Source organism: Bubalus kerabau, chromosome 6 (assembly GCF_029407905.1).
Source record: "Bubalus kerabau isolate K-KA32 ecotype Philippines breed swamp buffalo chromosome 6, PCC_UOA_SB_1v2, whole genome shotgun sequence".
In the NCBI taxonomy this organism is placed as follows: Eukaryota; Metazoa; Chordata; class Mammalia; order Artiodactyla; family Bovidae; genus Bubalus; species Bubalus kerabau.
In genome coordinates, this window is record NC_073629.1 from 71,142,320 (window position 1) to 71,166,992 (window position 24,673).

Below are 24,673 nucleotides of genomic sequence, written 5' to 3' on the forward strand. Positions count from 1 at the left end.
AATCAAAGCTATATATGACAAACCCACAGCAAACATTATCCTCAATGGTGAAAAATTGAAAGCATTTCCTCTAAAGTCAGGAACAAGACAAGGGTGCCCACTTTCACCATTACTATTCAACATAGTTTTGGAAGTTTTGGCCACAGCAATCAGAACAGAAAAAGAAATAAAAGGAATCCAAATTGGAAAAGAAGAAGTAAAACTCTCACTATTTGCAGATGACATGATCCTCTACATAGAAAACCCTAAAGACTCCACCAGAAAATTACTAGAACTAATCAATGACTATAGTAAAGTTGCAGGATATAAAATCAACACACAGAAATCCCTTGCATTCCTATACACTAATAATGAGAAAACAGAAAGAGAAATTAAGGAAACAATTCCATTCACCATTGCAACAGAAAGAATAAAATACTTAGGAATATATCTACCTAAAGAATCTAAAGACCTATATATATAAAACTATAAAACACTGGTGAAAGAAATCAAAGAGGACACTAACAGATGGAGAAATATACCATGTTCATGGATTGGAAGAATCAATGTAGTGAAAATGAGTATACTACCCAAAGCAATCTATAGATTCAATGCAATCCCTATCAAGCTACCAACAGCATTCTTCACAGAGCTAGAACAAATAATTTCACAATTTGTATGGAAAAACAAAAAACCTCGAATAGCCAAAGCGATCTTGAGAAAGAAGAATGGAACTGGAGGAATCAACCTACCTGACTTCAGGCTCTACTACAAAGCCACAGTTATCAAGACAGTATGGTACTGGCACAAAGACAGAAATATAGATCAATGGAACAAAATAGAAAGCCCAGAGATAAATCCACGCACATATGAACACCTTATCTTTGACAAAGGAGACAAGAATATACAATGGATTAAAGACAATCTCTGTAACAAGTGGTGCTGGGAACTCTGGTCAACCACTTGTAAAAGAATGAAACTAGAACACTTTCTAACACCATACACAAAAATAAACTCAAAATGGATTAAAGATCTAAATGTAAGACCAGAAACTATAAAACTCCTAGAGGAGAACATAGGCAAAACACTCTCTGACATACATCACAGCAGGATCCTCTATGACCCACCTCCCAGAATATTGGAAATAAAAGCAAAAATAAACAAATGGGACCTAATTAACCTTAAAAGCTTCTGCACATCAAAGGAAACTATTAGCAAGGTGAAAAGACAGCCTTCAGAATGGGAGAAGATAATAGCAAATGAAGCAACTGACAAACAACTAATCTCGAGAATATACAAGCAACTCCTACAGCTCAACTCCAGAAAAATAAATGACCCAATCAAAAAATGGGCCAAAGAACTAAATAGACATTTCTCCAAAGAAGACATACAGATGGCTAACAAACACATGAAAAGATGCTCAACATCACTCATTATCAGAGAAATGCAAATCAAAACCACTATGAGGTACCATTTCACACCAGTCAGAATGGCTGTGATCCAAAAGTCTACAAGTAATAAATGCTGGAGAGGGTGTGGAGAAAAGGGAACCCTCTTACACTGTTGGTGGGAATGCAAACAAGTACAGCCACTATGGAGAACAGTGTGGAGATTCCTTAAAAAACTGGAAATAGACATGCCTTATGATCCAGCAATCCCACTGCTGGGCATACACACTGAGAAAACCAGAAGGGAAAGAGACACGAGTACCCCAATGTTCATCACAGCACTGTTTATACTAGCCAGGACATGGAAGCAACCTAGATGTCCATCAGCAGATGAATGGATAAGAAAGCTATGGTACATATACACAATGGAGTATTATTCAGCCATTAAAAAGAATACATTTGAATCAGTTCTAATGAGGTGGATGAAACTGGAGCCTATTATACAGAGTGAAGTAAGCCAGAAAGAAAAACACCAATACAGTATACTAACGCATATATATGGAATTTAGAAAGATGGTAACAATAACCCTGTGTACAAGACAGCAAAAGAGACACTGATGTATAGAACAGTCTTATGGACTCTGTGAGAGAGGGAGAGGGTGGGAAGATTTGGGAGAATGGCATTGAAACATGTAAAATATCATGTATGAAATGAGTTGCCAGTCCAGGTTCAATGCACGATACTGGATGCTTGGGGCTGGTGCACTGGGACGACCCAGAGGGATGGAATGGGGAGGGAGGAGGGAGGAGGGTTCAGGATGGGGAACACATGTATACCTGTGGCAGATTCATTTTGATATTTGGCAAAACTAATACAGTTATGTTAAGTTTAAAAATAAAATAAAATTAAAAAAAAATAAATAAAAAAATAAAAACTAGAGACATTATTTTGCCAACAAAGGTCCATCTAGTCAAAGCTTTGGTTTTTACAGTATTCATGTATGGGTGTGAGAGTTGGACCATAAAACAAGCTGAGTCCTGAAGAATTGATTCTTTTTAACTGTGGTGTAGGAGAAGACTCTTTAAGAGTGCCTTGGACTGCAAGGAGATCAAGCCAGTCAATCCTAAAGGAAATCAGCCCTGAATATTCATTGGAAGGAGAACGCTGAAGCTGAAGCTCCAATACTTTGGCCACCTGATGCGAAGAACTGACTCATTGGAAAAGACCCTGATGCTGAGAAAGATTGAAGGCAGGAGAAGGGGACAACAGAGGATGAGATGTTATATGGCATCACCGACTCAATGGACATCAGTTTGAGCAAGCTCCAGGAGTTGATAATGGACAGGGGATCCTGATGTGCTGCAGTCCATGGGGTCACAAAGAGTCAGAGACAACTGAGTGAATGAACTGAACTGAACTGAGGTGCCTGGCATGCTACAGTCCATTGGATTGCAAAGAGTTGGACATAACTTAAATCACCAGGGAAGCCTCTCTGAAATAGATATTAAAAGCCTATAGGTCACAAATACAAATCTGAGTGTAAGAGTAGCTTAAGTGCCATGTTCCTCAGGTGATTTGTTTTGAATTATACATTTTTAAAGGATACTTGTTTCTCGAATGTTCACACACACTTATTAATAAGAGTCAGAACTGTACACATGGAAGTGACAAATTGATTCAAGGGATTAGATCTAATAGATAGAGTTCCTGAAGAACTGTGGGTGGAGGTTTGTAACATTGTATAGGAGGCAATGATAAAACAATTCCCAATTTAAGTCTGAATTTTGCAATTAGGAGTTCATGATCTGAGCTACAGTCAGCTCCTGGTCTTGTTTTTGCTGACTGTATAGAGCTTCTCCATCTTTGAATGCAAAGAATATAATCAATCTGATTTCAATATTGACCATCTGGTGATATCTATGTGTAGAAGTCATTTCTTGTGTTGTTGGAAGAGTGTGTTTGCTATGACCAGTGTGTTCTCTTTGGAAACCTCTGTTAGGCCTTCCCCTGCTTCATTTTGTACACCAAGGCCAAACTTGCCTGTTACTCCAGGTATCTCTTGACTTCCTACATTTGCATTCCAGTACCCTGTAATGAAAAGGATATCTTTTTTGGATGTTAGTTCTAGAAGGTCTTGTAGGTCTTTTAGAACTGTTCAACTTCAGTTTTTTCAGTATTACTGATTCATACAAAGGGGATTCTTCTATGAGAGCTTGAATCATCAGGGCATGCACCAAGGTCACACTGTCTTATTACGTCTCTTGAATCTGTTGATTGATGTGCTAGGGTAGGGTGTTAAACACAATCAGTCTCATTACCATTAAGCTTTCTTTTGGGTGTACTGGGCATAGATCAATTTTGCTTTTGGCAAGTCAGAGAATACTTTCAGTAGGAGATCATGCCTAAACTGAAGCTTTAATAATTTTGGAGGGATAAGTGAATTTCCTTATTTCACTTAGTAGAACAGCTAAGAACTTGAGAATAAGCATTTTTAAAAGACTAGAATGAGAATGCTTTTGAGGAGAAAGTGAAAGTGAAAGTGAAGTTGCTCAGTCGTGTCCGACCCTTTGCGACCCCATTGACTGCAGCCTGCCAGGCTCCTCTGTCCATGGGATTTTCCAGGCAACAATACTGGAGTGGACTGCCATTTCCTTCTCCAGGGGATCTTCCCAACCCAGGGATCAAACCCAGGTCTCCCACATTGTAGTCAGATGCTTTTACCATCTGAGAAAGTATTCATTCTTAATTTACTCTCTCTAAGATTAAATGATAAAACTGCTTTTGAGTTTATATATTGCCTGTCTTTGTTAATGAAAACAGTAATGGACTAGGCAAATCTTTCACAAAGCAAGAAAATGTACCCAGAATTTTCCAAAATAACTTACTATTGTTTATTTAAGACAAGAAATGACTGAAGAAAAATTTTCTGAGCTCAAGGACATATCAATAGAAAACTCTAAAACTGAAAAGCAAAATAAGACTGAAAAAACCCACAACAGATTATATAAGAACTGTGAGACAACTACAAAGGGTATAGCACACACAGTAAGAATTCCAGAAGGAGAAGAAGGAATGAAAAAGAAAAAAACAAAAAACAAAAACAGAAGTAATATTTCAACAAGAAGAATGGAAAATTTTCGCCCAATTATTGTCAGACACCAAATTGTGATCCCAGAACATCAGAGGGACACCAAGCAAGATAAATGCTAAAAACCTCCCCTTAGGTATATCATATTCAAACACAGAAAAATCAAAAGAAATTTAAAAAATCCATAAAAAAGTCAGAACTTAAATATACCTTAATATAGAGATGCAAAGATAAAACTGACTTTTCCTAGGAAATCCCGCTATAAAGAAGAGGGGGAAGTGAAAAATTCAAAGTACCAGCAACAAAATAACAACCTAGGAGAAAATTCAACCTAGAATTTTAGTCATTGAAGAATTATCCTTATTAAGTAAAGGAAAATAAAAACTTTCTCAGATAAACAACTGGGAGAGGGGCTTCCCTGGTAGTCCAGTGGCTAAGACTTCATGATCCCAATGCAGGGGGCTGTGGTTCAATCCCTGGTCAGGGAACTAGATCCCAACTAGTTCCCTGGAACAACTAAGATCTGGTGCAACCAAATAAACATTTAAAAAATAAAACATAAATAAATAAAAAACAACTGGGAGAATTTGTTGCTGGTACAGTTGAATGGCAAGAAATGTTAAGAGGAGTTGTTAAGAGAGAAATAAATGATTTAGATCAGAAACAAATCTACATAGAAAAAGAAGAACATTTGGAAAGGTATAAGTGACAGTAACCTTTTAAAAAAATTGAGAAATCATTGATTTGCAATATTATATAGGTTTCAGGTATAAAAACATATTGATTCACAGTTTTTAAAAATTATACTTCATTAATAGTTAGCATAAAGTGTAGATTAAGATTTACTGAGCATGGCCCCACCCATCAGAGAAGACCCAGATTCCCCCACAGACAGTCCATCTCATCAGAACACTTCACAAGCTTCTATCCTATCCTTCAGAGGGCAGACAGAATGGAAATCACAAAATAGAAAACTAACCAAATTGATCACTTGGATCACAGACTTGTCTAATTCAATGAAACTTTGAGCCATGCCATGTAGGGCCACCCAAGATGGATATGTCATGGTGGAGAGTTCTGACAAAATGTAGTCCACTGGAGAAGAGAATGACAAACGACTTCAGTATTCTTGCCTTGAGAATGCCATGAACAGTATGAAAAGGCAAAAAGATATGACACTGAAAGATGAACTCCCCACTTTGGTAGGTACCCAAGATGCTACTGGAGAAGAGTGGAAAAAAAAAAAAAAAAAAAAAAAAACTCCAGAAAGAATGAAGAGGCTGAGCCAAAGCGAAAATAACACCCAGTTGTGCATGTGACTAGTGATAGAAGTATAGTCCAATGCTGTAAAGAACAGTATTGCATAGGAACCTGGAATGTTAGGTCCATGAATCAAAGTAAATTAGAAGTGGTCAAGCAGGTGATCTCAAGAGTGAACATTGACATTTTAGGAATCAGTTAACTAAACCGGACTGGCATGGGTGAATTTGACTCAGATGACCATTATATCTACTACTGTGGGAAAGAATCCCTTAGAAGAAATGGAGTAACCCTCCTATTCAACAAAAGAGTCCTAAATGCAGTACTTAGATGCAGTCTCAAAAACAACATAATGATCTATGTTTGTTTCCAGGAAACCATTCAATATCACAGTAATCCAAGTCTATGCCACAACCAGTAGTGCTGAAGAAGCAGAAGTTGAATGGTTCTAAAAGACTTACAAGACCTTCTAGAACTAACACCCAAAAACGATATCCTTTTCATTACAGGGTACTGGAATGCAAATGTAGGAAGTCAAGAGATACCTGGAGTAACTGGCAAATTTGGCCTTGGTGTACAAAATGAAGCAGGGGAATGCCTAACAGAGGTTTCTGAAGAGAACACACTGGTCATAGCAAACACACTCTTCCAACAACACAAGAAATGACTTCTACACATAGATATCACCAGATGGTCAATACTGAAATCAGATTGATTATATTCTTTGTATTCAAAGATGAAGAAGCTCTGTACAGTCAGCAAAAACAAGACCAGGAGCTGACTGTAGCTTGGATCAGGAACTCCTTATTGCAAAATTCAGACTTAAATTTAAGAAAGTAGGGAAAACCACTAGACCATTCAGGTATGACCCAATTCAAATCCCTTGCGATTACACAATGGAAGTGACGAATTGATTCAAGGGATTAGATCTGATAGAGTTCCTGAAGAACTGTGGATGGAGGTTTGTAACATTGTATAGGAGGCAGTGATAAAACAATCCCCAAGAAGAAGAAATGCGTAAAGAAAAAATGGTTGCCTGAGGGGGCCTTACAAATAGCTGAAAAAAGAAGAGAAGTGAAAGGCAAAGGAGAAAAGAAAGATATATCTATCTAAATGCAGAGTTCCAAAGAATAGGAAGGAGAGATAAGAAAGCCTTCCTAAGTAAGCAGTGCAAAGAAATAGAGAAAAACAATCGAATGGAGAAGACCAGAGATCTCTTCAAGAAAATTAGAAATACCAAGGGAATATTTCATGCAAAGATGGGCACAATAAAGGACAGAGATGGTATGAGCCTAACAGAAACAGAAGATACGAAGAAGAGCTAGCAGGAATACACAGAAGAACTATAGAAAAAAGATCTTCATGACCCAGATAATCATCATGGTGTGATCACTCATCTAGAGCCAGACATCCTGGTGTGAGAAGTCAAGTGGGCCTTAGGAAGCAGCACTACGAACAAAGCTAGTGCAGGTGATGTAATTCCAGCTGAGCTATTTAAAATCTTAAAAGATGATGCTGTGAAAATGGTGCACCAAATATGCCAGCAAATTTGGAAAACTCAGCAGTGGCCACAGGACTGGAAAAGGTCATTTTTCATTCCAATCCCAAAGAAAGGCAAACTACTGCACCATTGCTGTCTTCTCCCAGACTAGCAAAGTACTGCTCAAAATTCTCCAAGCTAGGCTTCAACAGTACATGAACCGAGAACCTCCAGATGTTCAAGCTGGTTTTAGAAAAGGCAGAGGAACCAGAGAACAAATTGCCAACATCCATTGGATCAGAGAAAAAGCAAGAGAATTATAGGAGAAAAAAAAAGCCTATTTCTGCTTTATTGACAATGTGAAAGCCTTTGACTGTGTGGATCACAGAAAACTGTGGGAAATTCTTCAGTAGATGGGAATACCAGACCACCTTACGGGCATCCTGAGAAATGTGTATGCAGGTCAAGAAACAACAGTTAGAAATGGGCATGGAACAACAGACTGGTTCCATATTGGGTAAGGAGTACATCAAGGCTGTATATTGTCACCCTGCTTATTTAGCTTATATGCAGAATAAATCATGAGAAATATTGGACTGGATGAAGCACAAGCTGGAATCAAGATTAACGGGACAAATATCAATAATCTCAGATATGCAAATGATACCACCCTTATGGCAGAAAGTGAAGAGGACTAAAGAGCCACTTGATGAAGGTGAAAGAAGAGAGTGAAAAAACTGGCTTAAAACTCAACATTCTCAACATTCAAAAAACTTAGATCATGGTATCCAGTCCCATCTCTTCATGGCAAATAGATGGGGAAACAGTGCAAACAGTGACACACTTTATTTTCTTGGGCTCCAAAATTACTTCACATGGTGACTGTAGCCATGAAATTAAAAGACGCTCCTTGGAGGAAAAGTTATGAACAACCTAGACAGCATATTAAAAAAAAGAGGCATTACTTACCAAGAAAGGTCCATATAGTCAAAGCTATGGTTTTTCCAGTGGTCATCTATGTATGTGACAGTTGGTCTATAAAGAAAGCTGAGCGCCGAAGAACTGATGCTTTTGAACTGTGGTGTTGGAGAAGACTTTTGAGAGACCTTTGGAGAGCAAGGAGATCAAACCAGTCAGTTTTAAAGGAAATCAGTCCTGAATATTTATTAGAAAGTTGGATGATGAAGATGAAGCTCCAATACTTAAGACCATCTGATGCGAAGAACTGACTCACTGGAAAAGACCCTAATGCTGGGAAAGGTTGAAGGTAGGAGGAAAAGAGGATGACAGAGGATGAGATGTTTGGATGACATCACTGACTTGATGGGCATGAGTTTGGCCAATTCTGGGAGTTGGTGATGGACATGGAAGCCTGGCATGCTGCAGTTCATGGGGTTGCAGGCCTGGACACGACTGAGCAACTGAACTGAAAGTATGGGCTATATTCCCTATTATGGGCTATATATCCTTGTTGCTTATTTATTCTATACATATTATTTTATACCTCTTCACCCCCTACTTCTGTCTCCCCCCAACTTTCCTGTTCTCCCTGATAACCACTAGTATGTTCTCTCTATCTGTTAGTCTGTTTCTTTTTTGTTATGTTCATTCATTAGTTTATTTTTTAGATCACTGATGTGAATGATATCATATGACATTTTATTCTCTGTCCGATTTATTTCCCTAAGCATAATATCCTCCAAGTCCATCTGTGTTGCTACAGCGGCAAAATTTTATTCTTTCCTAAGTTTTTTATGGTAGTTTAATTTTTAGGTTTTTTTTTTTTGTTTTTTTTTTTTGTTTTTTTTGAGTAGTAGCCATACAATTTCCCACGGTAGATGTACTAATATAAATTCCCAACAACAGTGTAGAAGCATTCTTTTTTTCTTTCCATCCTTGCCAGTATTTGTTATCACTGGTCTTTTTGGTGCTAGCCATTCTGGCTCAGACAGTAAAGCATCTGCCTACAATGTGGGCGACCTGGGTTCAATCCCTGGGTTAGAAAGATCTCCTGAGAAGGAAATGGCAACCCACTCCAGTATTCTTGCCTGGAAAATCCCATGGATGGAGGAGCCTGGTAGGCTACAGTCCATGGGGTCCTAAAGAGTCGGACACAACTGAGCAACTTCACTTACTCACGTTCCATGTGAAACAATATGTCACTGTGGTTTTGATTTGCACTTCTCTGGTGATTAATGGTGTTATGCATCTTTTCATATGCCAGTTGGCCATCTGTATGTCTTCTCTGGAAAAATATCTATGCAGTCCTTCTGTCCATTCTTAATTGGGTTGTTTGATTCTTGATATTAAGTTGTAGGAGCTGTTTATATATTTTGGACTAACCTCTTAAAAAGGACGTTTATAGCAATACAAGCTTACCTCAGGTAATAAAAAAAAAATCTCAAATAACAACCTGACCTTACACCTAAAGGAAATGGGAAAAGTAGAACAGTGAAACCTTCGGTTAGTAGAAGGAAAGAAAGCATAAAGATCAGAGCAGAAACAAATAAAATTGTGACAAAAACAATTAAAAATTCAAAGAAACTAAGAGCTGATTCTTTGAAAAGATAAATAAAATTGATCAACTTTTAGCCAGACTCATCAAGAAAAAGAGAGAGGGCTGAAACTAATAAAATCAGAAGTTAAACGAAGTTAAAACTAACACTGTGTGTATTTGTCTGCTTAGTGGCTCAGTCACATCCAACTCTTGCGACCCTATGGATTGTAGCCTACCAGGCTCCTCTGTCCATGGGATTCTCCAAGCAAGAATACTGGAGTAGGTTGCCATTTCCTATTCCGGGGATCTTCACAACCCAGGGATCAAGCCCAAGTCTCTAGCATGATCTGCATTGGCAGGCAGATTCTTTTCCACTGAGCTACCTGGGAAGCTGAAAACTCAGAAATACAAAGACTCATAGGAGAATACTACAAGCAACTATATACCAACAAAATGGACAACCTAGAGGAAACATACAAATTCTTAGAAAGGTACAACCTCCCAAGACTGAATCAGAAATAAATAGAAAATATGAACAGACCACTTACAAATGAGAAGCAAATGAATCAATTATTTTAGTGGGAAAATCAACTCTGGTTATTAGAAGTAAATCTAGCAGGCAGAAAATCAGATAAAACATAGTTGACCTCAAAATCATCAATCAACAGAATAAAAAGGACGCTTATGCAGCACAGCAACAGAATACAGATTCATCTCAAGCTTACACGGAACATTCACCCAAATAGACCACATTCTTGGCCATGAAACACAACTTTAAAAGGATAAAAAACACAGTGTGTGCTCTCAGAGACAATGGAATGAAGCAAGACATCAGAAACAGAAATTTAGCTGGAAAATTCCAATTTGCTTGGAGACTAAAAACTTCTAGCACTTCCAAATAAAACATGGATTGAAGAACTCTCAAGAGAAATTTTAAAACATTTTGGGCTAAATGAAAATTAAATCAAGACTGATCAAAATTTGTGGGATGCAGAGAAAGTAGTGTGTAGAGGAACATTTATAGGACTAAATGCATGTATTAGGAAGAAATGTCTAAAAACAGTCATGTAAGCTTCAACTTTAGGCAGTTAGGAAAGGAGAACAAATTAAGGTACACAGAAACATAATAATTAGAGTAGAAATCAATGAAATTTAAAAATAGCGTACTTTTGCCATATGATCCTTGCCATATGCTTCTTGGTATTTACCCAAAGCAGTTGTAAATGTATGCCTACACAAAAACCTATCCATGATTGTTTATAGCAATTTTATTTGTAATGGCAAAACTTTGGAAGCAACCAAAACATCCTTTAGTAGGTGAATGGGTGAATAAATAATATAATGGATCCAGATGATAGAATCATTTTAGTGATAAAAAATGAGCTATGAAACCATAAATGAGATGGAGGAAATTTAAATGTATATTACCAACTGAAAGAATTGAAAAGGCTACATACTTTGTGATTCAAACTATTTGACATTTTGGAAAATGCAAGACTCTTATGATAATACAAAAATCAGTGCTTGCCATAGGCAGAGAACAGAGGATTTTTAGGGCAGTGAAATACTCAGTATCATATATAATGATGATTACTTGTCATCGTACATCTGTGCAAATCCACACAATGTACACTACTGACATTCAACACTGATATAAACTATGGTCTTTGAGTGGTAGTAATGTATCAATGTATATTCATCAATTGTAATGTACCATTCTAGTTGGGGATGTTAATCATGAGGGAGGCTACACATGTATGGGAAAAAAGGATATATAAGAATTCTCTCTACCTTCCTCTCAGTTTTGCTATGAATCTATTACTGGCCTATAATGTAAAATCCATTAAAAAATTTTAAAATTAACACAAAAATTTGCACACAGTGGGTGTCACCAAAGATGTTGGTTTAAGGGATTACATGAATAGCAGGCAAACCTTACGCAGTCCTCCCCTCTACTCTGCTTTTCCCTTCTCTTGCTCCCTTTCTTGGCAAGTTGAAGTTAACTTCTACCTGTTTAATAGCAATCACAATTCCATATTTGTTAAAATTTTACATGTATATTTTTATACTTTAATCAAAGTTGTTGATTATATGAAATCTGCAGTAGCAAATAATATGCAGACTATTGTGTCTTGTTGAGTTTTTTTGTTGTTTAAAATATTAAATATCAAATATGAATGAATAGGAATTTTAAATAAAGGACAATTGTTAATTTTTGACCACTTTTTTTCTATAATTATGCTAGATGTATAGTCTATTAAACAGGTTATAGGTTATTTTTGTGCTGATAGTTGTGAAGACATTCCTGGCCTGTAAGATAATTGTGAAGACCTTCCTGGCCCATAAGAGCTGAAAACCAAAGAAATTATAGATGAAAGAAAGTCATAAATTTATAGCATTTTAGAAATACTTGAGATTTTTTTTAACAATAACTGGAAAACAATAAACTTAATTTAGTACTTGAAACTAAGGTAAATAAGGATCCAGGGTAAAATCTGGAAAACAAGACTAAAATTTTCCTGTTGTAATTGTTTATGGTTTGAGTTTCAGTATGAGAATGAACTGAAATGTCCCTCCTTCAGCCTTCACTTCTGCTGAAGAGAGGAAACAATAAATAGGATGAGAGAATTCTTTATTCACAATGAAGAAAAATAAAGACTAAGAAAGGCTTCCCAATGTGCCTCTTAGAAAATGACTAGAATAACCAAAGTAAAAAAAATTATGAGTGGTGAGCGAAGATCGATAGAACTCATTAGTTCTCAAAATAAGGAAGAGTGCCAAACAACCAAAAATCCTGAAGAATTTTTGTCATTTCTAATATATATTGAGTTAGATATATGTATTCTTCCTGGATGCCTGTGGAATTCTTTATTTTTGTAATTGCTGGTAAGCTGGGGGTGAGAAGTGACCTGACCTAGACATTGAGAGACCTGGTGTGCCCATTCTGTAGCTCTTGGCACTTGAGTGAGTATGTTTCCTCTGAGTCTCAATATATAGGGACAGTAATGTTTGTGAGCACAGACTGAGGTAATACCTGTTAGGGGCTCAGAATTGATTAGCACATAGGCAGTGCTTTCTGGATGTTAGTTATTAGAAGCAGTATTATGATTCCATAGTTTGTTACTATTTTGTATCTAAATCACTATCTTTCTGATAATGGAATCAGCAAGGGAGTTGGATCCTCTAATTTTAAAAAATAATCTTTCCTATTACTTCTAAGGTAATCTTGCTAGAGCAAATGACTTCACACTGGCAACCTCTGTATTACAAAGGATTTTTCCATTCCTTTTATAAAAAAAGAAGAATCTGTCACTGTCTGGCATGCTGGCAAAACTCCCCCTGGAATCATAAAAATATATTGAAAAATGTTCCCCCCATTATTTTCTGAAAGAGTGGAAGAGTTTGTGAAGGATTTTATTTTTTCCTTAAATGTTTGGTAGAATTCACCATGAAGTTATCTTGGCCTGGGCTTTCCTTTATGAGCATATTTTAAATTATTAATTCAATGAGGGTTTTTTTTTTTTTTTTTTTTTTTGCTTGTTAAAAGTCTGTTTAGGTTTCCTGCTTCTTATTAAGTTAGTTTTGGAAATTTGTATCTTTGGGGGAATTTTTCCATTTCATCAAAATGTCTACTTGTTTGACCCAATGCTGTTCTTTTGTGCTTGGTGTGGGCCAGAACCCCGGCTATAGAGGTCTGGCCTGGGCAGGGACCTGGATGACTTCAAGGCACTGTTTGTGTGAGCACCAGGAGTGGTTGCCCCTGCACTGCTCAGTTGCTGCTTTGGGTCTGAGCCTTTGTCCTTTGTTGCTCAGCCACAGTGTGGAGGTATATCATGTCCCTTACCCCAGTGTGGAGGTGCATCATAAGTGACTGCCCTTCTTAGGTTGAAATGCAGGCCAGGGTGGTTGTGGGAAACCAGCCAACCACCCTGCAATCTTACTTCTCCCTCTCTGCCGTGTGTCGGGATCAAGTGAGTTTGTGCATGCTTCTTACAAGCAGGCTTCCCCAGTCCTGCTGTTAGTCCCACTAGCCCTGGAACCAGTGAAGTGGGCTCATCTTCTCAGTGTCAGACTCCAAGGCTGGGTGCTCAGTGTGTGATTTGAACAGCTCATTCCCCAAGGAGGGTCTTCACCTGTGTAACATCTTTTTTCCTCTGAGTCTCCCTCCCAGGGGCACAGGTCCTAACCTGATCCCATCTCTTCCCTTCCTACCTGATTCTGTGTGAATTTTTTCACAGGTTTGGTCATGCAGGAGTATTTCTTCAAGTCTCTGATTACTTTTCTGGATTGTTCCATATGTAGATGTATTTTTGATGTGTTTTCATGGGGGGAGGTGAGTTCCATGTCCTCCTATTCCACCATCTTGATCTTCTCTGAACTTAAAGCCATGCTTCTGCTCAAAACTCTGCAGTGACTATCCATTTCAGTGACCTTCTTCACATTCTTCAAACATGTCAAATGTGTTCTGGCCTCCTTAAGCATACTTTTGCCTTTTGTATTTTCTTGTTTGCTTTACTCGAATGTTTTTCTAATATTCTTACTGTATCTTATGTCCTTGTACCAATACTATCTAAGTTCAGCCTATGTGAAAAGCAATTCACTTGTTATATATTTAGTCTTCTATTTCTCTGTTATCTAATTTTACTTATCAGAGAATGTCAGCTTCATGGTATTACAAACTTCTGTTTAGAGAGAAGTTACTGGTCATTTTCAAAATACTAATTTTTTCTTGAAAATCCATTGTTTTCTTTTTCTTTTAGTAGTTAAGTAACTACTAGATATTTATTAACCAATTTTACTTACAGTGAGTGTTCATCTGACCATATTTTTGTTAGATTTGAACAGAGTTAATGCTGCAATTGTTGCTTCAAATACTTAAATGGTAATTGGATCCCCTTTGTTTTCATGCCTCTCACTTCCCATGGACTGAAATGCATTAGTCATGTGGGTCAATTACAGTGTCTTCGCACATGGCTTCCCTGGTGGTTCAGTGATGAAGAATCTGCCTGCAATGCAGGAGACCTGGGTTTCATCCCTGGGTTGGGAAGATCCCCTGGAGAAGGGAATTGTCTACCCACTCCAGCGTTCTTGCCTGGAGAATACCATGGACAGAGGAGCCTGGCAGGCTAGAGTCCATGGGATCGCAAAGAGTCGGACATGACTGAGTGACTCACACTTAAGCATGGTGAGAAAAGACGAAATTATTTTATTGAGCAGCACTGCTCAACCAGTGTAGACTGCATGCAAGCAAAGTAGACTTCTGTCTTAGTTGAATCATTGTAAATTTTATTCTTTTAATGTACTTCACCCTAACTGTGGTGCTGGAGAAGACTCTTGTGAGTCCTTTGAACTACAAGGAGATCCAACCAGTCCATCCTAAAGGAGACCAGTGCTGGGTGTTTATTGGAAGGACTGATGCTGAGGCTGAAACTCCAATACTTTGGCCACCTCATGCGAAGAGTTGACTCATTGGAAAAGACCTTGATGCACGGAGGGATTGGGGGCAGGAGGCGAAGGGGACGACAGAGGATGAGATGGCTGGATGGCATCACCGACTTGATGCACATGAGTCTAAGTGAACTCTGGGAGTTGGTGATGGATAGGGAGGCCTGGCGTGCTGCGATTCATGGGGTCACAAAGAGTTGGACATGACTTAGCGACTGAACTGAAGTGAACTGAAGTTTTAGTCTTTTAATGTATTTCACCATAATTTTTAGATCATCAGTGAAAATATTTAAGTGAAGGAATAAATTGATAGAGCCCACTTAAAAAATTCCAGAAATGGAAAAATTGCTTTCCTTGGATAATTTTTTCTTTAGCTGTTTAATAGTAATGGTAGCAGTAAGCTTCCTACCTGTTTCATCATTTTAGTTCAAATGATTTTGCTCTTTCATCACATATAATAAATATTACCAGTTTTTGGTGATTTGTCTATATGATATTGAAGTAGCTTACTTTGATATCTTCTCTTAGAAAATTTTGAATAATGATTGGTTACTGAATTTTATCTTGTGCCTTTCTGCATCCATTTATATATTTTTACATTTGCTCTCTATTATTTATGTAATGAGCTTTGTAATACTTAATCATAGTGTTCTTATTATTCTTTGCTTACATTGCTGGATTCTTTTTACTCGTGTTTAGAATTTTTGCATCTGTTCTCAAAGATTAGACTGGGTATGATTTTCTTCTTATTGCCTCATTGGACTGATCAGGGCTTTGAGTACAATGCTGAATATGTTGAATAGGTTGGGTGAGAGATGTTATCCCTTGTTTTTGATCTTATAGAGCTAATGTTCAGTATTTTATTATTACAATATTAAGTTTTTGATGTCATTTATCTAGTATTATTTTGAATACATTAAGTTAAATAAAACATAATATAGCCATCTTTTTATCTGCAAGAGGTTGGTTTCAGGACCTGCTGCAAGTACCAGAATTTGCAGATGCTCTAGTTATTTACCCTTGGTCCTGTATAGCTGTGGTTTTCGCAGTGTGATAGTATAGTACTTTTTTAACTGAAAAAAAATTCATGTATAATTGACTCATGTAGTTCATACTTGTGGTGTTCATGTGTCAACTGTATTAAAATTAATCTCATCTATTTATTTTCACTGTTTTTTTTAGTGTAGCTAGTAGAAACTTTTAAGTTATTTTATGGCATACATTACATTCTCTTGGACAGTATTGCTGTAGAGTAGTATTCCAAGGTGGAAATAAGTTATTTATTAAATGGAGAAGGAAAGTAAGAAGAGCTCACATTGGTTATTTTATATCCCTATAGATAATTTAGTCATGTTCTAACATTATATTATAAAATGCATAGCCGGGTGTAGTTTGATAATTGTTTGGGCATTCATATCACTAGAGATTTCTTAGCACTCATTCATCCTTTGATGAATGTTGATGAGAAAGTCCTAGAGTGCCTAAATAGTTTTATATAGTAATAATATGAAAACAAGTATATTAAATTTACCACTATGTTTTCTAAAATGTAAGTGAACTCATAAGTAGTTTTCTCCCACTTTTTTTGGTAAAAAGACTAAACTGCAATTCCCTCTTCCTCCCTTGTATTCAGCCACTTGTTCTTGTATAAAAAACATGAAAAATCTATTAGTGAATGTGAAAAAAGATGGATTTACAAGCACAAAGGATTTGATAGTAAACTCTTTAAGGAACTCTTTTTTCAGCCTGGAACTAATATAACAGAAAAGTTTTCACGCTGGAAACATGTAAGTGTAATTATTTTATTATGCTTCTTTTTTATTATTATTTTTATTTCTTTATTTTTTATTATGTTTCTTTGATATATTGTTAAGATACTATAGTTATAGTTCATATTATATTAATAATTTATTTAATCTCTTTTAATATCTTCTATTATCTTGTTAATATTCTTGATATTTTTGGGATGTGATAAAAGTCATATAATATAGTATAAATATAATTTTTGTGGCATATTAATCACTCCAAAACTAATTTGTGCTTTGTATATATGTTTTCTCTTATTAATTATTGCAAGTAATTATTAACAGTGATATAAAATCTCAGTAGCTGAAAACATAAAGAAATATTTAGTTTTTCTAAATATTTAGAAAATATTTATTTAGATATTGTACAATTTTGATAATTGTACATATAGGAAAATATTCACTGAGTGATTTATGCTAAATTATGTATTGCTTTAAGGACACAGTAAAAATAGAAATAAATTTGTATTTATTGAGTGCCTACTATGTACCGGGCACTGTGCTAGGTATTTTGCAGGTGGTAGGTAGTTTATTCTTCACAATACTGTAATATAGGTACTTTTACCTCTTTTTAATGAATAGGGAAACTAAAGCTCAGAGGGGTCAATTAACTTACTAAAAGCCAGACAGTTAAGTGACATTGCTGGAACTTAACTCAGAGATCTTCTGACCTCAAAATTTGTGCCTTTTTTTTATTTTTTAGAGTTTTGCTTTGAACACTAGGTAATTGTAAAAATGAAAACTTGGCATTATAGTATAATTAACTGAAATGAACTTTTTGTGAATTGTAAAGCACTGTTTTTGTATGTAAACTCTTTCGTATTTGCAAGTGTACCTGAGTAGCCTGAGCTACAAATGTTTCTATTACATTAACATAATTAGAAGGAAATGCAAAATATCCAGACTGCAATTAGTCTGATTTCAGTGTAATTGAGGACGTGTGTTCTAGACACAGTAGATATAGTAATGTCCTCAATCCCTTAAATCCCACCAAAGTTTTTTCATTGAATAAAAGGATAGGTTTTAAAAAGCAACTATTACAGATACAGAAATATGAATAGTATATATTATAAAGGTTATGTTATTTAATACCTATGAAGATACGTAAAATATACAATTTTGGATCTTTGGAAGTATTTTGAATATTACAAATATTTTCTAAAATATATTAATTATAAGGAGTTTTCTAAAGCTCCTTGATGTTAGTGATTCTATTAACCACATCACTACTAATGTCATTTATTAAAAGCTATTCTTTTCTAGTCTTATGTTTTTTTCACTGCTTATAGCTACCATTCATGGACCATTATTCATAGAACATTATTGAAGTTGTCTCCAAAGCTCACTTTCTTTTTTAAATTTATTTCTTGCTGTGCTGGTTCTTCATTGCCGTGTAGGCTTTTCTCTAATTGCGGTAAACCAGGTTACTCTTGCTTGCAGTATGTGGGTTTCTCATTGCGATAGCATCTCTTGTTGGAGAGCATGGGCTCTGGAGTGTGTGGGCTTCTGTAGCTGTGTCATGTGATGTGAAATCTTCCTGGATCAGGAATCAAACCTGTGTCTCCTTCATCGGCATGCAGATTCTTTACCATGGAGCCACCAGGGAAGCCCAAAGCTCACTTTCTTAAAGTAACTGAAGTAATTTTTCTCTGAAAGATTCATCTTTGAATCTATGTCTTTTATATAAAATTGCCATTCCATCTTATGTTAGTTTCATTTTTAGTCTTTTCTTCAGCTCACTCTATTGATGTATTATTCTTTTATTATTTTTACTACTCACTTGTCTAGTCTTTATTGACTTGGTTTGTTGGAAACTATAGTGAGAATAATTAATACCCTAGATGCATAAGACAACCTAGGATCCGAAAACACTAAAGAATTTAGGGAGTAGGGAAGGGGAAGGCTTGAGAAAATATCAGCATTTAATAATGGAAGCTCATTAGAAAAATACACTGTGAGCAAAGTAATAGAGAGGGTTAAACAAGAATGGAATTCAGGTTTCAGTAATTAGATAAAGTAATCGTTGTCTGAATCTGCTCCTGTTTAGAGATGAAATGTGCTTAGTCTCCTAAGGACTTAGAATTTCTGATATTTATGGTAACCTAAAATGAAAAGAGCCAGAGGAGTGAGTTCAAGACACATTCATTTAGGAAATGATGTGTTTAAAAGCCAAAAGTCCCTATAAACATCCAGAGTTCATGGTGCAAGAATAGACTGTAAATGAGATGCAGAACCCAAAATCAGAAGCCATACTGAAAGAATCTGAAAAAAAAAAATGTATTGACATAGAAGAAATTGAGAATCTAAAACAATTGCTATGGACATTATTTGTCCCTGGCTTAAAGATTTTCATCAGAGGGTGGTTGTTCTCCTGTTACTGAATAGACTAACATAAATATAGAATTTGGTGGTAATTAGATCAAGCTATAGGGACATTTATATATTACTATGGAGGATTTTTTGGAAAATCTAGATATTATGATGATGAATTTTGCTGGGGAACCCACAAATATTTGAAATCTGCTTTGGCACAGTCAATCCTTTTACTCAAAAGGTTACTCAAAAGTTACCAAAGAGAATATATATATATATAGAAAGTAATAACAAACAAAGCAGTTCCTAACTGAGGCTTTGGTCTAAAATTCAATTGCAATATTTTAGTAACCTGGGCTACACTATGAGATATTTTTTGTTACCTATGCTTTTTTATCTTGAATAGTTATTTTCTATATTGCAAACATGAATTTTAGAAGGGATATAGTGTAAGAGAAAGTCACACTCATTCTAACCTAAAGGATAAAGATTTGGAGTCAAGGAAAGCAATTTGTCATGTATTTCTTTCAGAGTAGCTTTGTTTGTGACTGAAAGACTGCTCTTTCAGAGTAGTGACTCTTTGTGACTGAATGGACTGCAGCACAACAGGCTTCCTGGTCCTTCAACATCTCCTGGAGCTTGCTCAAACTCATGTCCATTGAGTCGGTGATGCCATCCAACCGTCACATCCTCTGTCATCCCCTTCCTCTCCTGCCTTCAGTCTTTCCCAGCATCAGAGTTTTTCCAGTGAGTCAGCTCTCTCCATCAGGTGGCCAAAGTATTGGAGCTTTAGCTTCAGCATCAGTCCTTCCAATGAATATTCAGGGTTGATTTCCTTTAGAATTGACTGGTTTGAGCTCCTTGCAGTCCAAAGGATTCTCAAGAATCTTCTGTAATACAACATTCGAAAGCATCCATTCTTCGGAGCTCAGTCTTCTTTATGATCCAGTTCTCACATCCGTACATGACTACTGGAAAGCCATAGCTTTGACTATTCAGACCTTTGTCGGCAAAGTAACATCACTGCTTTTTAATATGCGGTCTAGGTTTTCATAGCTTTTATTCCAAGGAGCAAGCATCTTTTAATTTTATGGCTACAGTCCCCATCCACAGTGATTTTTTAGCCCAAGAAAATAGAGTCACCACATCCATTATTTCCCCATCTATTTGCCATGAAGTGGGATGGGAGCAGATGGGACAAGAAGATGGGACAAGATGCCTTTTCTTAGTTTTTTGAATGTTGAGTTTTAAGTCAGCTTTTTCACTCTCCTCTTTCACCTTCATCAAGAGGCTCTTTAGTTCCTTTTTGCATTGTTCCATAAGATGGTGTCATCTGCATATCTGAGATTATTGATATTTCTCTTGGCAATCTTGATTCCAGCTTATGCTTCATTCAGCCTGGCATTTTGCATGATGTACTCTGCATATAAGTTAAATAAGCATGGTGACAATATACAGCCTTGATGTACTTCTTTCCCAATTTGGAACCAATCTGTTTTTCCATGTTCAAGTCTAACTGTTGCTTCTTGAGCTGCATACAGTTTTTTTTTCAGGAGATGGGTAAGGTAGTCTGGTATTCCCATCTCTTGAAGAAATTTCCGCAGTTTGTTGTGATCCCCACAGTAAAAGGCTTTAGCATAGTCAATGAGCAGAAGTAGATTATTTTCTGGAATTCGCTTGCTTTTTCTATGATCCAACAGATGTTGGCAATTTGATCTTTGGTTCCTCTGCCTTTTCTAAATCCAGCTTGTACATTGGGAAGTTCTCAAAACACACACTGTTGAAGCCTAGTTTGAAAGATTTTGGGGAACACATGTATACCTGTGGCGGATTCATTTTGATATTTGACAAAACTAATACAGTTATGTAAAGTTTAAAAATAAAATAAAATTTAAAAAAAAAAAAAGAAAGATTTTGAGCATTACCTTGTAGCATGTGAAATGAGTGTAATTGTTCGGTAGTTTGAACATTCTTAGCATTGCCGTTCTTTATGATTGGAATGAAAGCTGACCTTTTCTGGTCCTGTGGCTGAGTTTTCCAAATTTTTTGGCCTATTGACTGCAGCACTTTAACAGGATCATCTTTACAATTTGAAATAGCACAACTGGAATTCTATCACCTTCACTAGCTTTGTTCATAGTGATGCTTCTAAGGCCCATTTGACTTCACACTCTAGAATGCTTGGCTCTAGATGAGTGATCACACCATCGTGGTTATCTGGTAAATGAAGATCTTTTTTGTATAGTTCTTCTGTGTATTCTTTCTACTTCTTCTTAACATCTTCTGTTTCTGTTAGGTCCTTACCGTTTCTGTCCTTTATTGTGCCCATCTTTGCATGAAATGTTCCCTTGGTATCGCTAATTTTCTTGAAGAGATCTCTAGTCTTTCCCTTTCTATTGTTTTCTCTATTTCTTTGCATTGTTCACTTAAGAAGACTTTCTCATCTGTCCTTGCTATTCTTTTGAACTCTGCATTCAGATGGGTATATTTTTCCTTTTCTCCTTTGCCTTTTACTTTCCTTCTTTTTTCAGCTATTTTTAAAGCTCCCTCAGACAACCATTTTGCTTTTTTGAATTTCTTCTTCTTGGAGATGGTTTTGATCACTACCTCCTGTACAGTGTTATGAACTGTTTGGTCCATAGTTCTTCAGGCACTCTGTCTATCAGATCTAATCTCTTGAATCTATTTGTCACTTCCACTGTATTATCATAAGGGATTTGATTTAGGCCATACCAGAATGACCTAGTGGTTTTCCCTGCTTTCTTCATTATAAGTCTGAATTTTGCTGTAAGGAGTTCATGATCTGAGCCACAGTCAACTCTCGCTCTTGTTTTTGCTGACTGTATAGAGCTTCTCCATCTTTGAGTGCAAAGAATATAATCAATCTGATTTCAGTATTGACCATCTGGTGATGTTCATGTGTAGATTCTTCTCTTGTGTTGTTGGAAGAGTGTTTTTGCTATGTCCGGTGCATTCTTTTGGCAAAACTCTGTTAGCCTTTGCCCTGCTTCATCTTGTACTCAAAGGCCAAACTTAAGGCCTATTACTACAGGTATCTCTTGACTTCCTACTTTTCTATCCCAGTCTCCTATGATGAAAAGGGTATATTTTTTGGGGGTGTTACTTCTAAGTTATCGTAGGTCATCATAGAACCATTCAACTTCAGGTTCTTTGGCATTAGTGGTTGGGGCATGTACTTGGATTACTGTGATGTTGAATGGTTTGCCTTGGAAATGAACCAAGATCATTCTGTCATTTTTGAGATTGCACCCAGGTGCTGCATTTTGGACTCTTTTGTTGACTTATGAGGGCTAGTCCATTTCTTCTAAGGGATTCTTGCCCACAGTAGGAGATATAATGGTCATCTGAATTAAATTCACCCATTCCCATCCATTTTAGTTCATTGATTCCTAAAATGTCATTTTTCACTCTTGCCATCTCCTGTTTGACCACTTCCAATTTACCTTGATTCATAGGTTCCTAATGCAGTATTGTTCTTTGCAGCATTGGGCTTTACTTCCATCATGTCACATTCAAAACTGGGCATTGTGTTTTCTTTGGCTCCATCTCTTCATTCTTTCTGGAGCTATGTCTCCACTCTTCTCCAGTAGCATCTTGGGCACCTACCGACCTGGGGAGTTCATCTTTCAATGTCATATATTTTTTCCTTCTCATACTGTTCATGGCTTTCCCAAGTCAAGAATACTGAAGTGGTTTGCTATTCCCTTCTCCAATGGACCACATTTTGTCAGAACTTCCCACCATGACCTGTCCATCTTGGGTGGCCCTACATGGCATGGCTCTTTGTTTCACTGAGTTAGAGAAGATTGTGATCCATGTAATCAGTTTAATTAGTTTTCTGTGATTGTGGTTTTCATTCTGTGTCTCTTCTCTGTTTGATAAGGTAAGAGGCTGTGGAAGCTTCCTGATGGGAGGGATGGGCTGTGTGGAGAACTGGGTCTTACTTTGGTGGGCAAGGCCATGCTCAGTAAATCTTTAATTTTTTGCTGATGGGTGGGTTTGTGTTCACTCCATGTAGTTTGGCCTGAGCAACCTCCTTCAAAAGGACTTATACTGGCAAGTCCTACTCAGTCTCTTGTGGCGTCACTGCTCCTTTTTCCTAGGTCCTTTTGTGTACAAGGTTCTGTTTGTGCCTTCCAAGAGTCTGTTTCCTCAGTCCTTTGGAAGTTTTGTAATCAAAATCTCATTTGCCTTCAAAGTATAATTCCCCAGACGTTCTCAGTTTCTTTGCCAGATCCCCGGGTCCGGAAATTTCAGTTGTGGGCTTACAACTTTCATAGCAGTGTGAGAACTTCTTTGGTATAATTGTTCTCCAGCTTGTGGGTCACCTGCGTGGTGACTGTATGGTAGAGCTAATGGCGACCTTCTCCAAGAGGACTTATGCCATACTCTGCCCCTTCCAGGACTGCTGCTACCTTGAGAACCCCTGTGGTAGGCCACGGCTGACCTATGCCTCCACAAGAGGCACTCAAATACTCAAAAGCAGATCTGGCTTAGTCTCTTGTGGAAGTCACTGCTCCTTTCCCTGAGTCTTGATTCTTACAAGGTTTTGTTGCTCCCTTCAAGCAACTTAGTTGCCTCCTTTCCTGTTGCCCTCATAACCTCACATCTGAATCTTCCTTCAGCTGGTTTAGCAATATGTTGTTCAGTAGGAAAGGAGTCACCTAAGAGGTAAGAAAATGTGATGGCCTGGAACCTTTACTGTTAAAACCTCCTGGAAAGGAAGAACATTCTATGTGTTGTGGATCTCTATCTTCGTTGGCAGCCCAACTCCTAGAATCATATTCTAATTTTTTCTTAGGACTTCAGCAACAGTCTCCTTCCTTGAGGCACTGATATTAGAATTTCACACCCTTTATCTTGACTCATCTTCTGGAGAAGGTGCATATGTTCTCCCTAGTTATAAGCAAACAAGGAAAAAAATCAATAGGGCAATCCAATCAGTTTCTCTGGAACAAATTTCTTACTTTGAACCACTTCTAACACAATGAATGTTCACATCTTGTCCTCCTTTATGGCATTATATAGTTCCTGGAAACATAATATAATATAGGAATCATCTATACTAAAGTAAGATTTGCTTTAGAACTGCTAATTTGTTTGAATTCTAGGATAGTTTTATTGATTTTCCTTTGCTTCCAAAGATTTATTTTTATCATAACTAATACAGATGAAACTATTACATTTCATGTTGAATACCATTTCTGTAAAATAAAATAGAGCAAATTATACTCAAATTTAATCCTCCTGTGAACCCTTTCCATTGATCACTGTTAAATACAACACACACATACACACACACACACACACACACACACACACACCCCTGAGGTTGTTTAATGTAATTTTTAATAGGGTTCAAAAATATAAACTGACTTTTTAATTATATCACATAT

At 36.8% G+C, this 24,673-nt stretch overlaps 1 protein-coding gene across 1 annotated transcript in view; it reads left to right on the top strand.

Moving 5' to 3' along the window:
• Positions 1 to 24,673, top strand: part of LRRIQ3 (leucine rich repeats and IQ motif containing 3) — a 216,186-nt gene that overhangs the window by 73,264 nt on the left and 118,249 nt on the right. Inside the window, exon 5 of the mRNA XM_055585477.1 lies at positions 16,772 to 16,925. Within this exon, the coding sequence (XP_055441452.1) occupies positions 16,772 to 16,925 (154 nt within the window). The remainder of the gene's footprint in view (positions 1 to 16,771; positions 16,926 to 24,673) is intronic.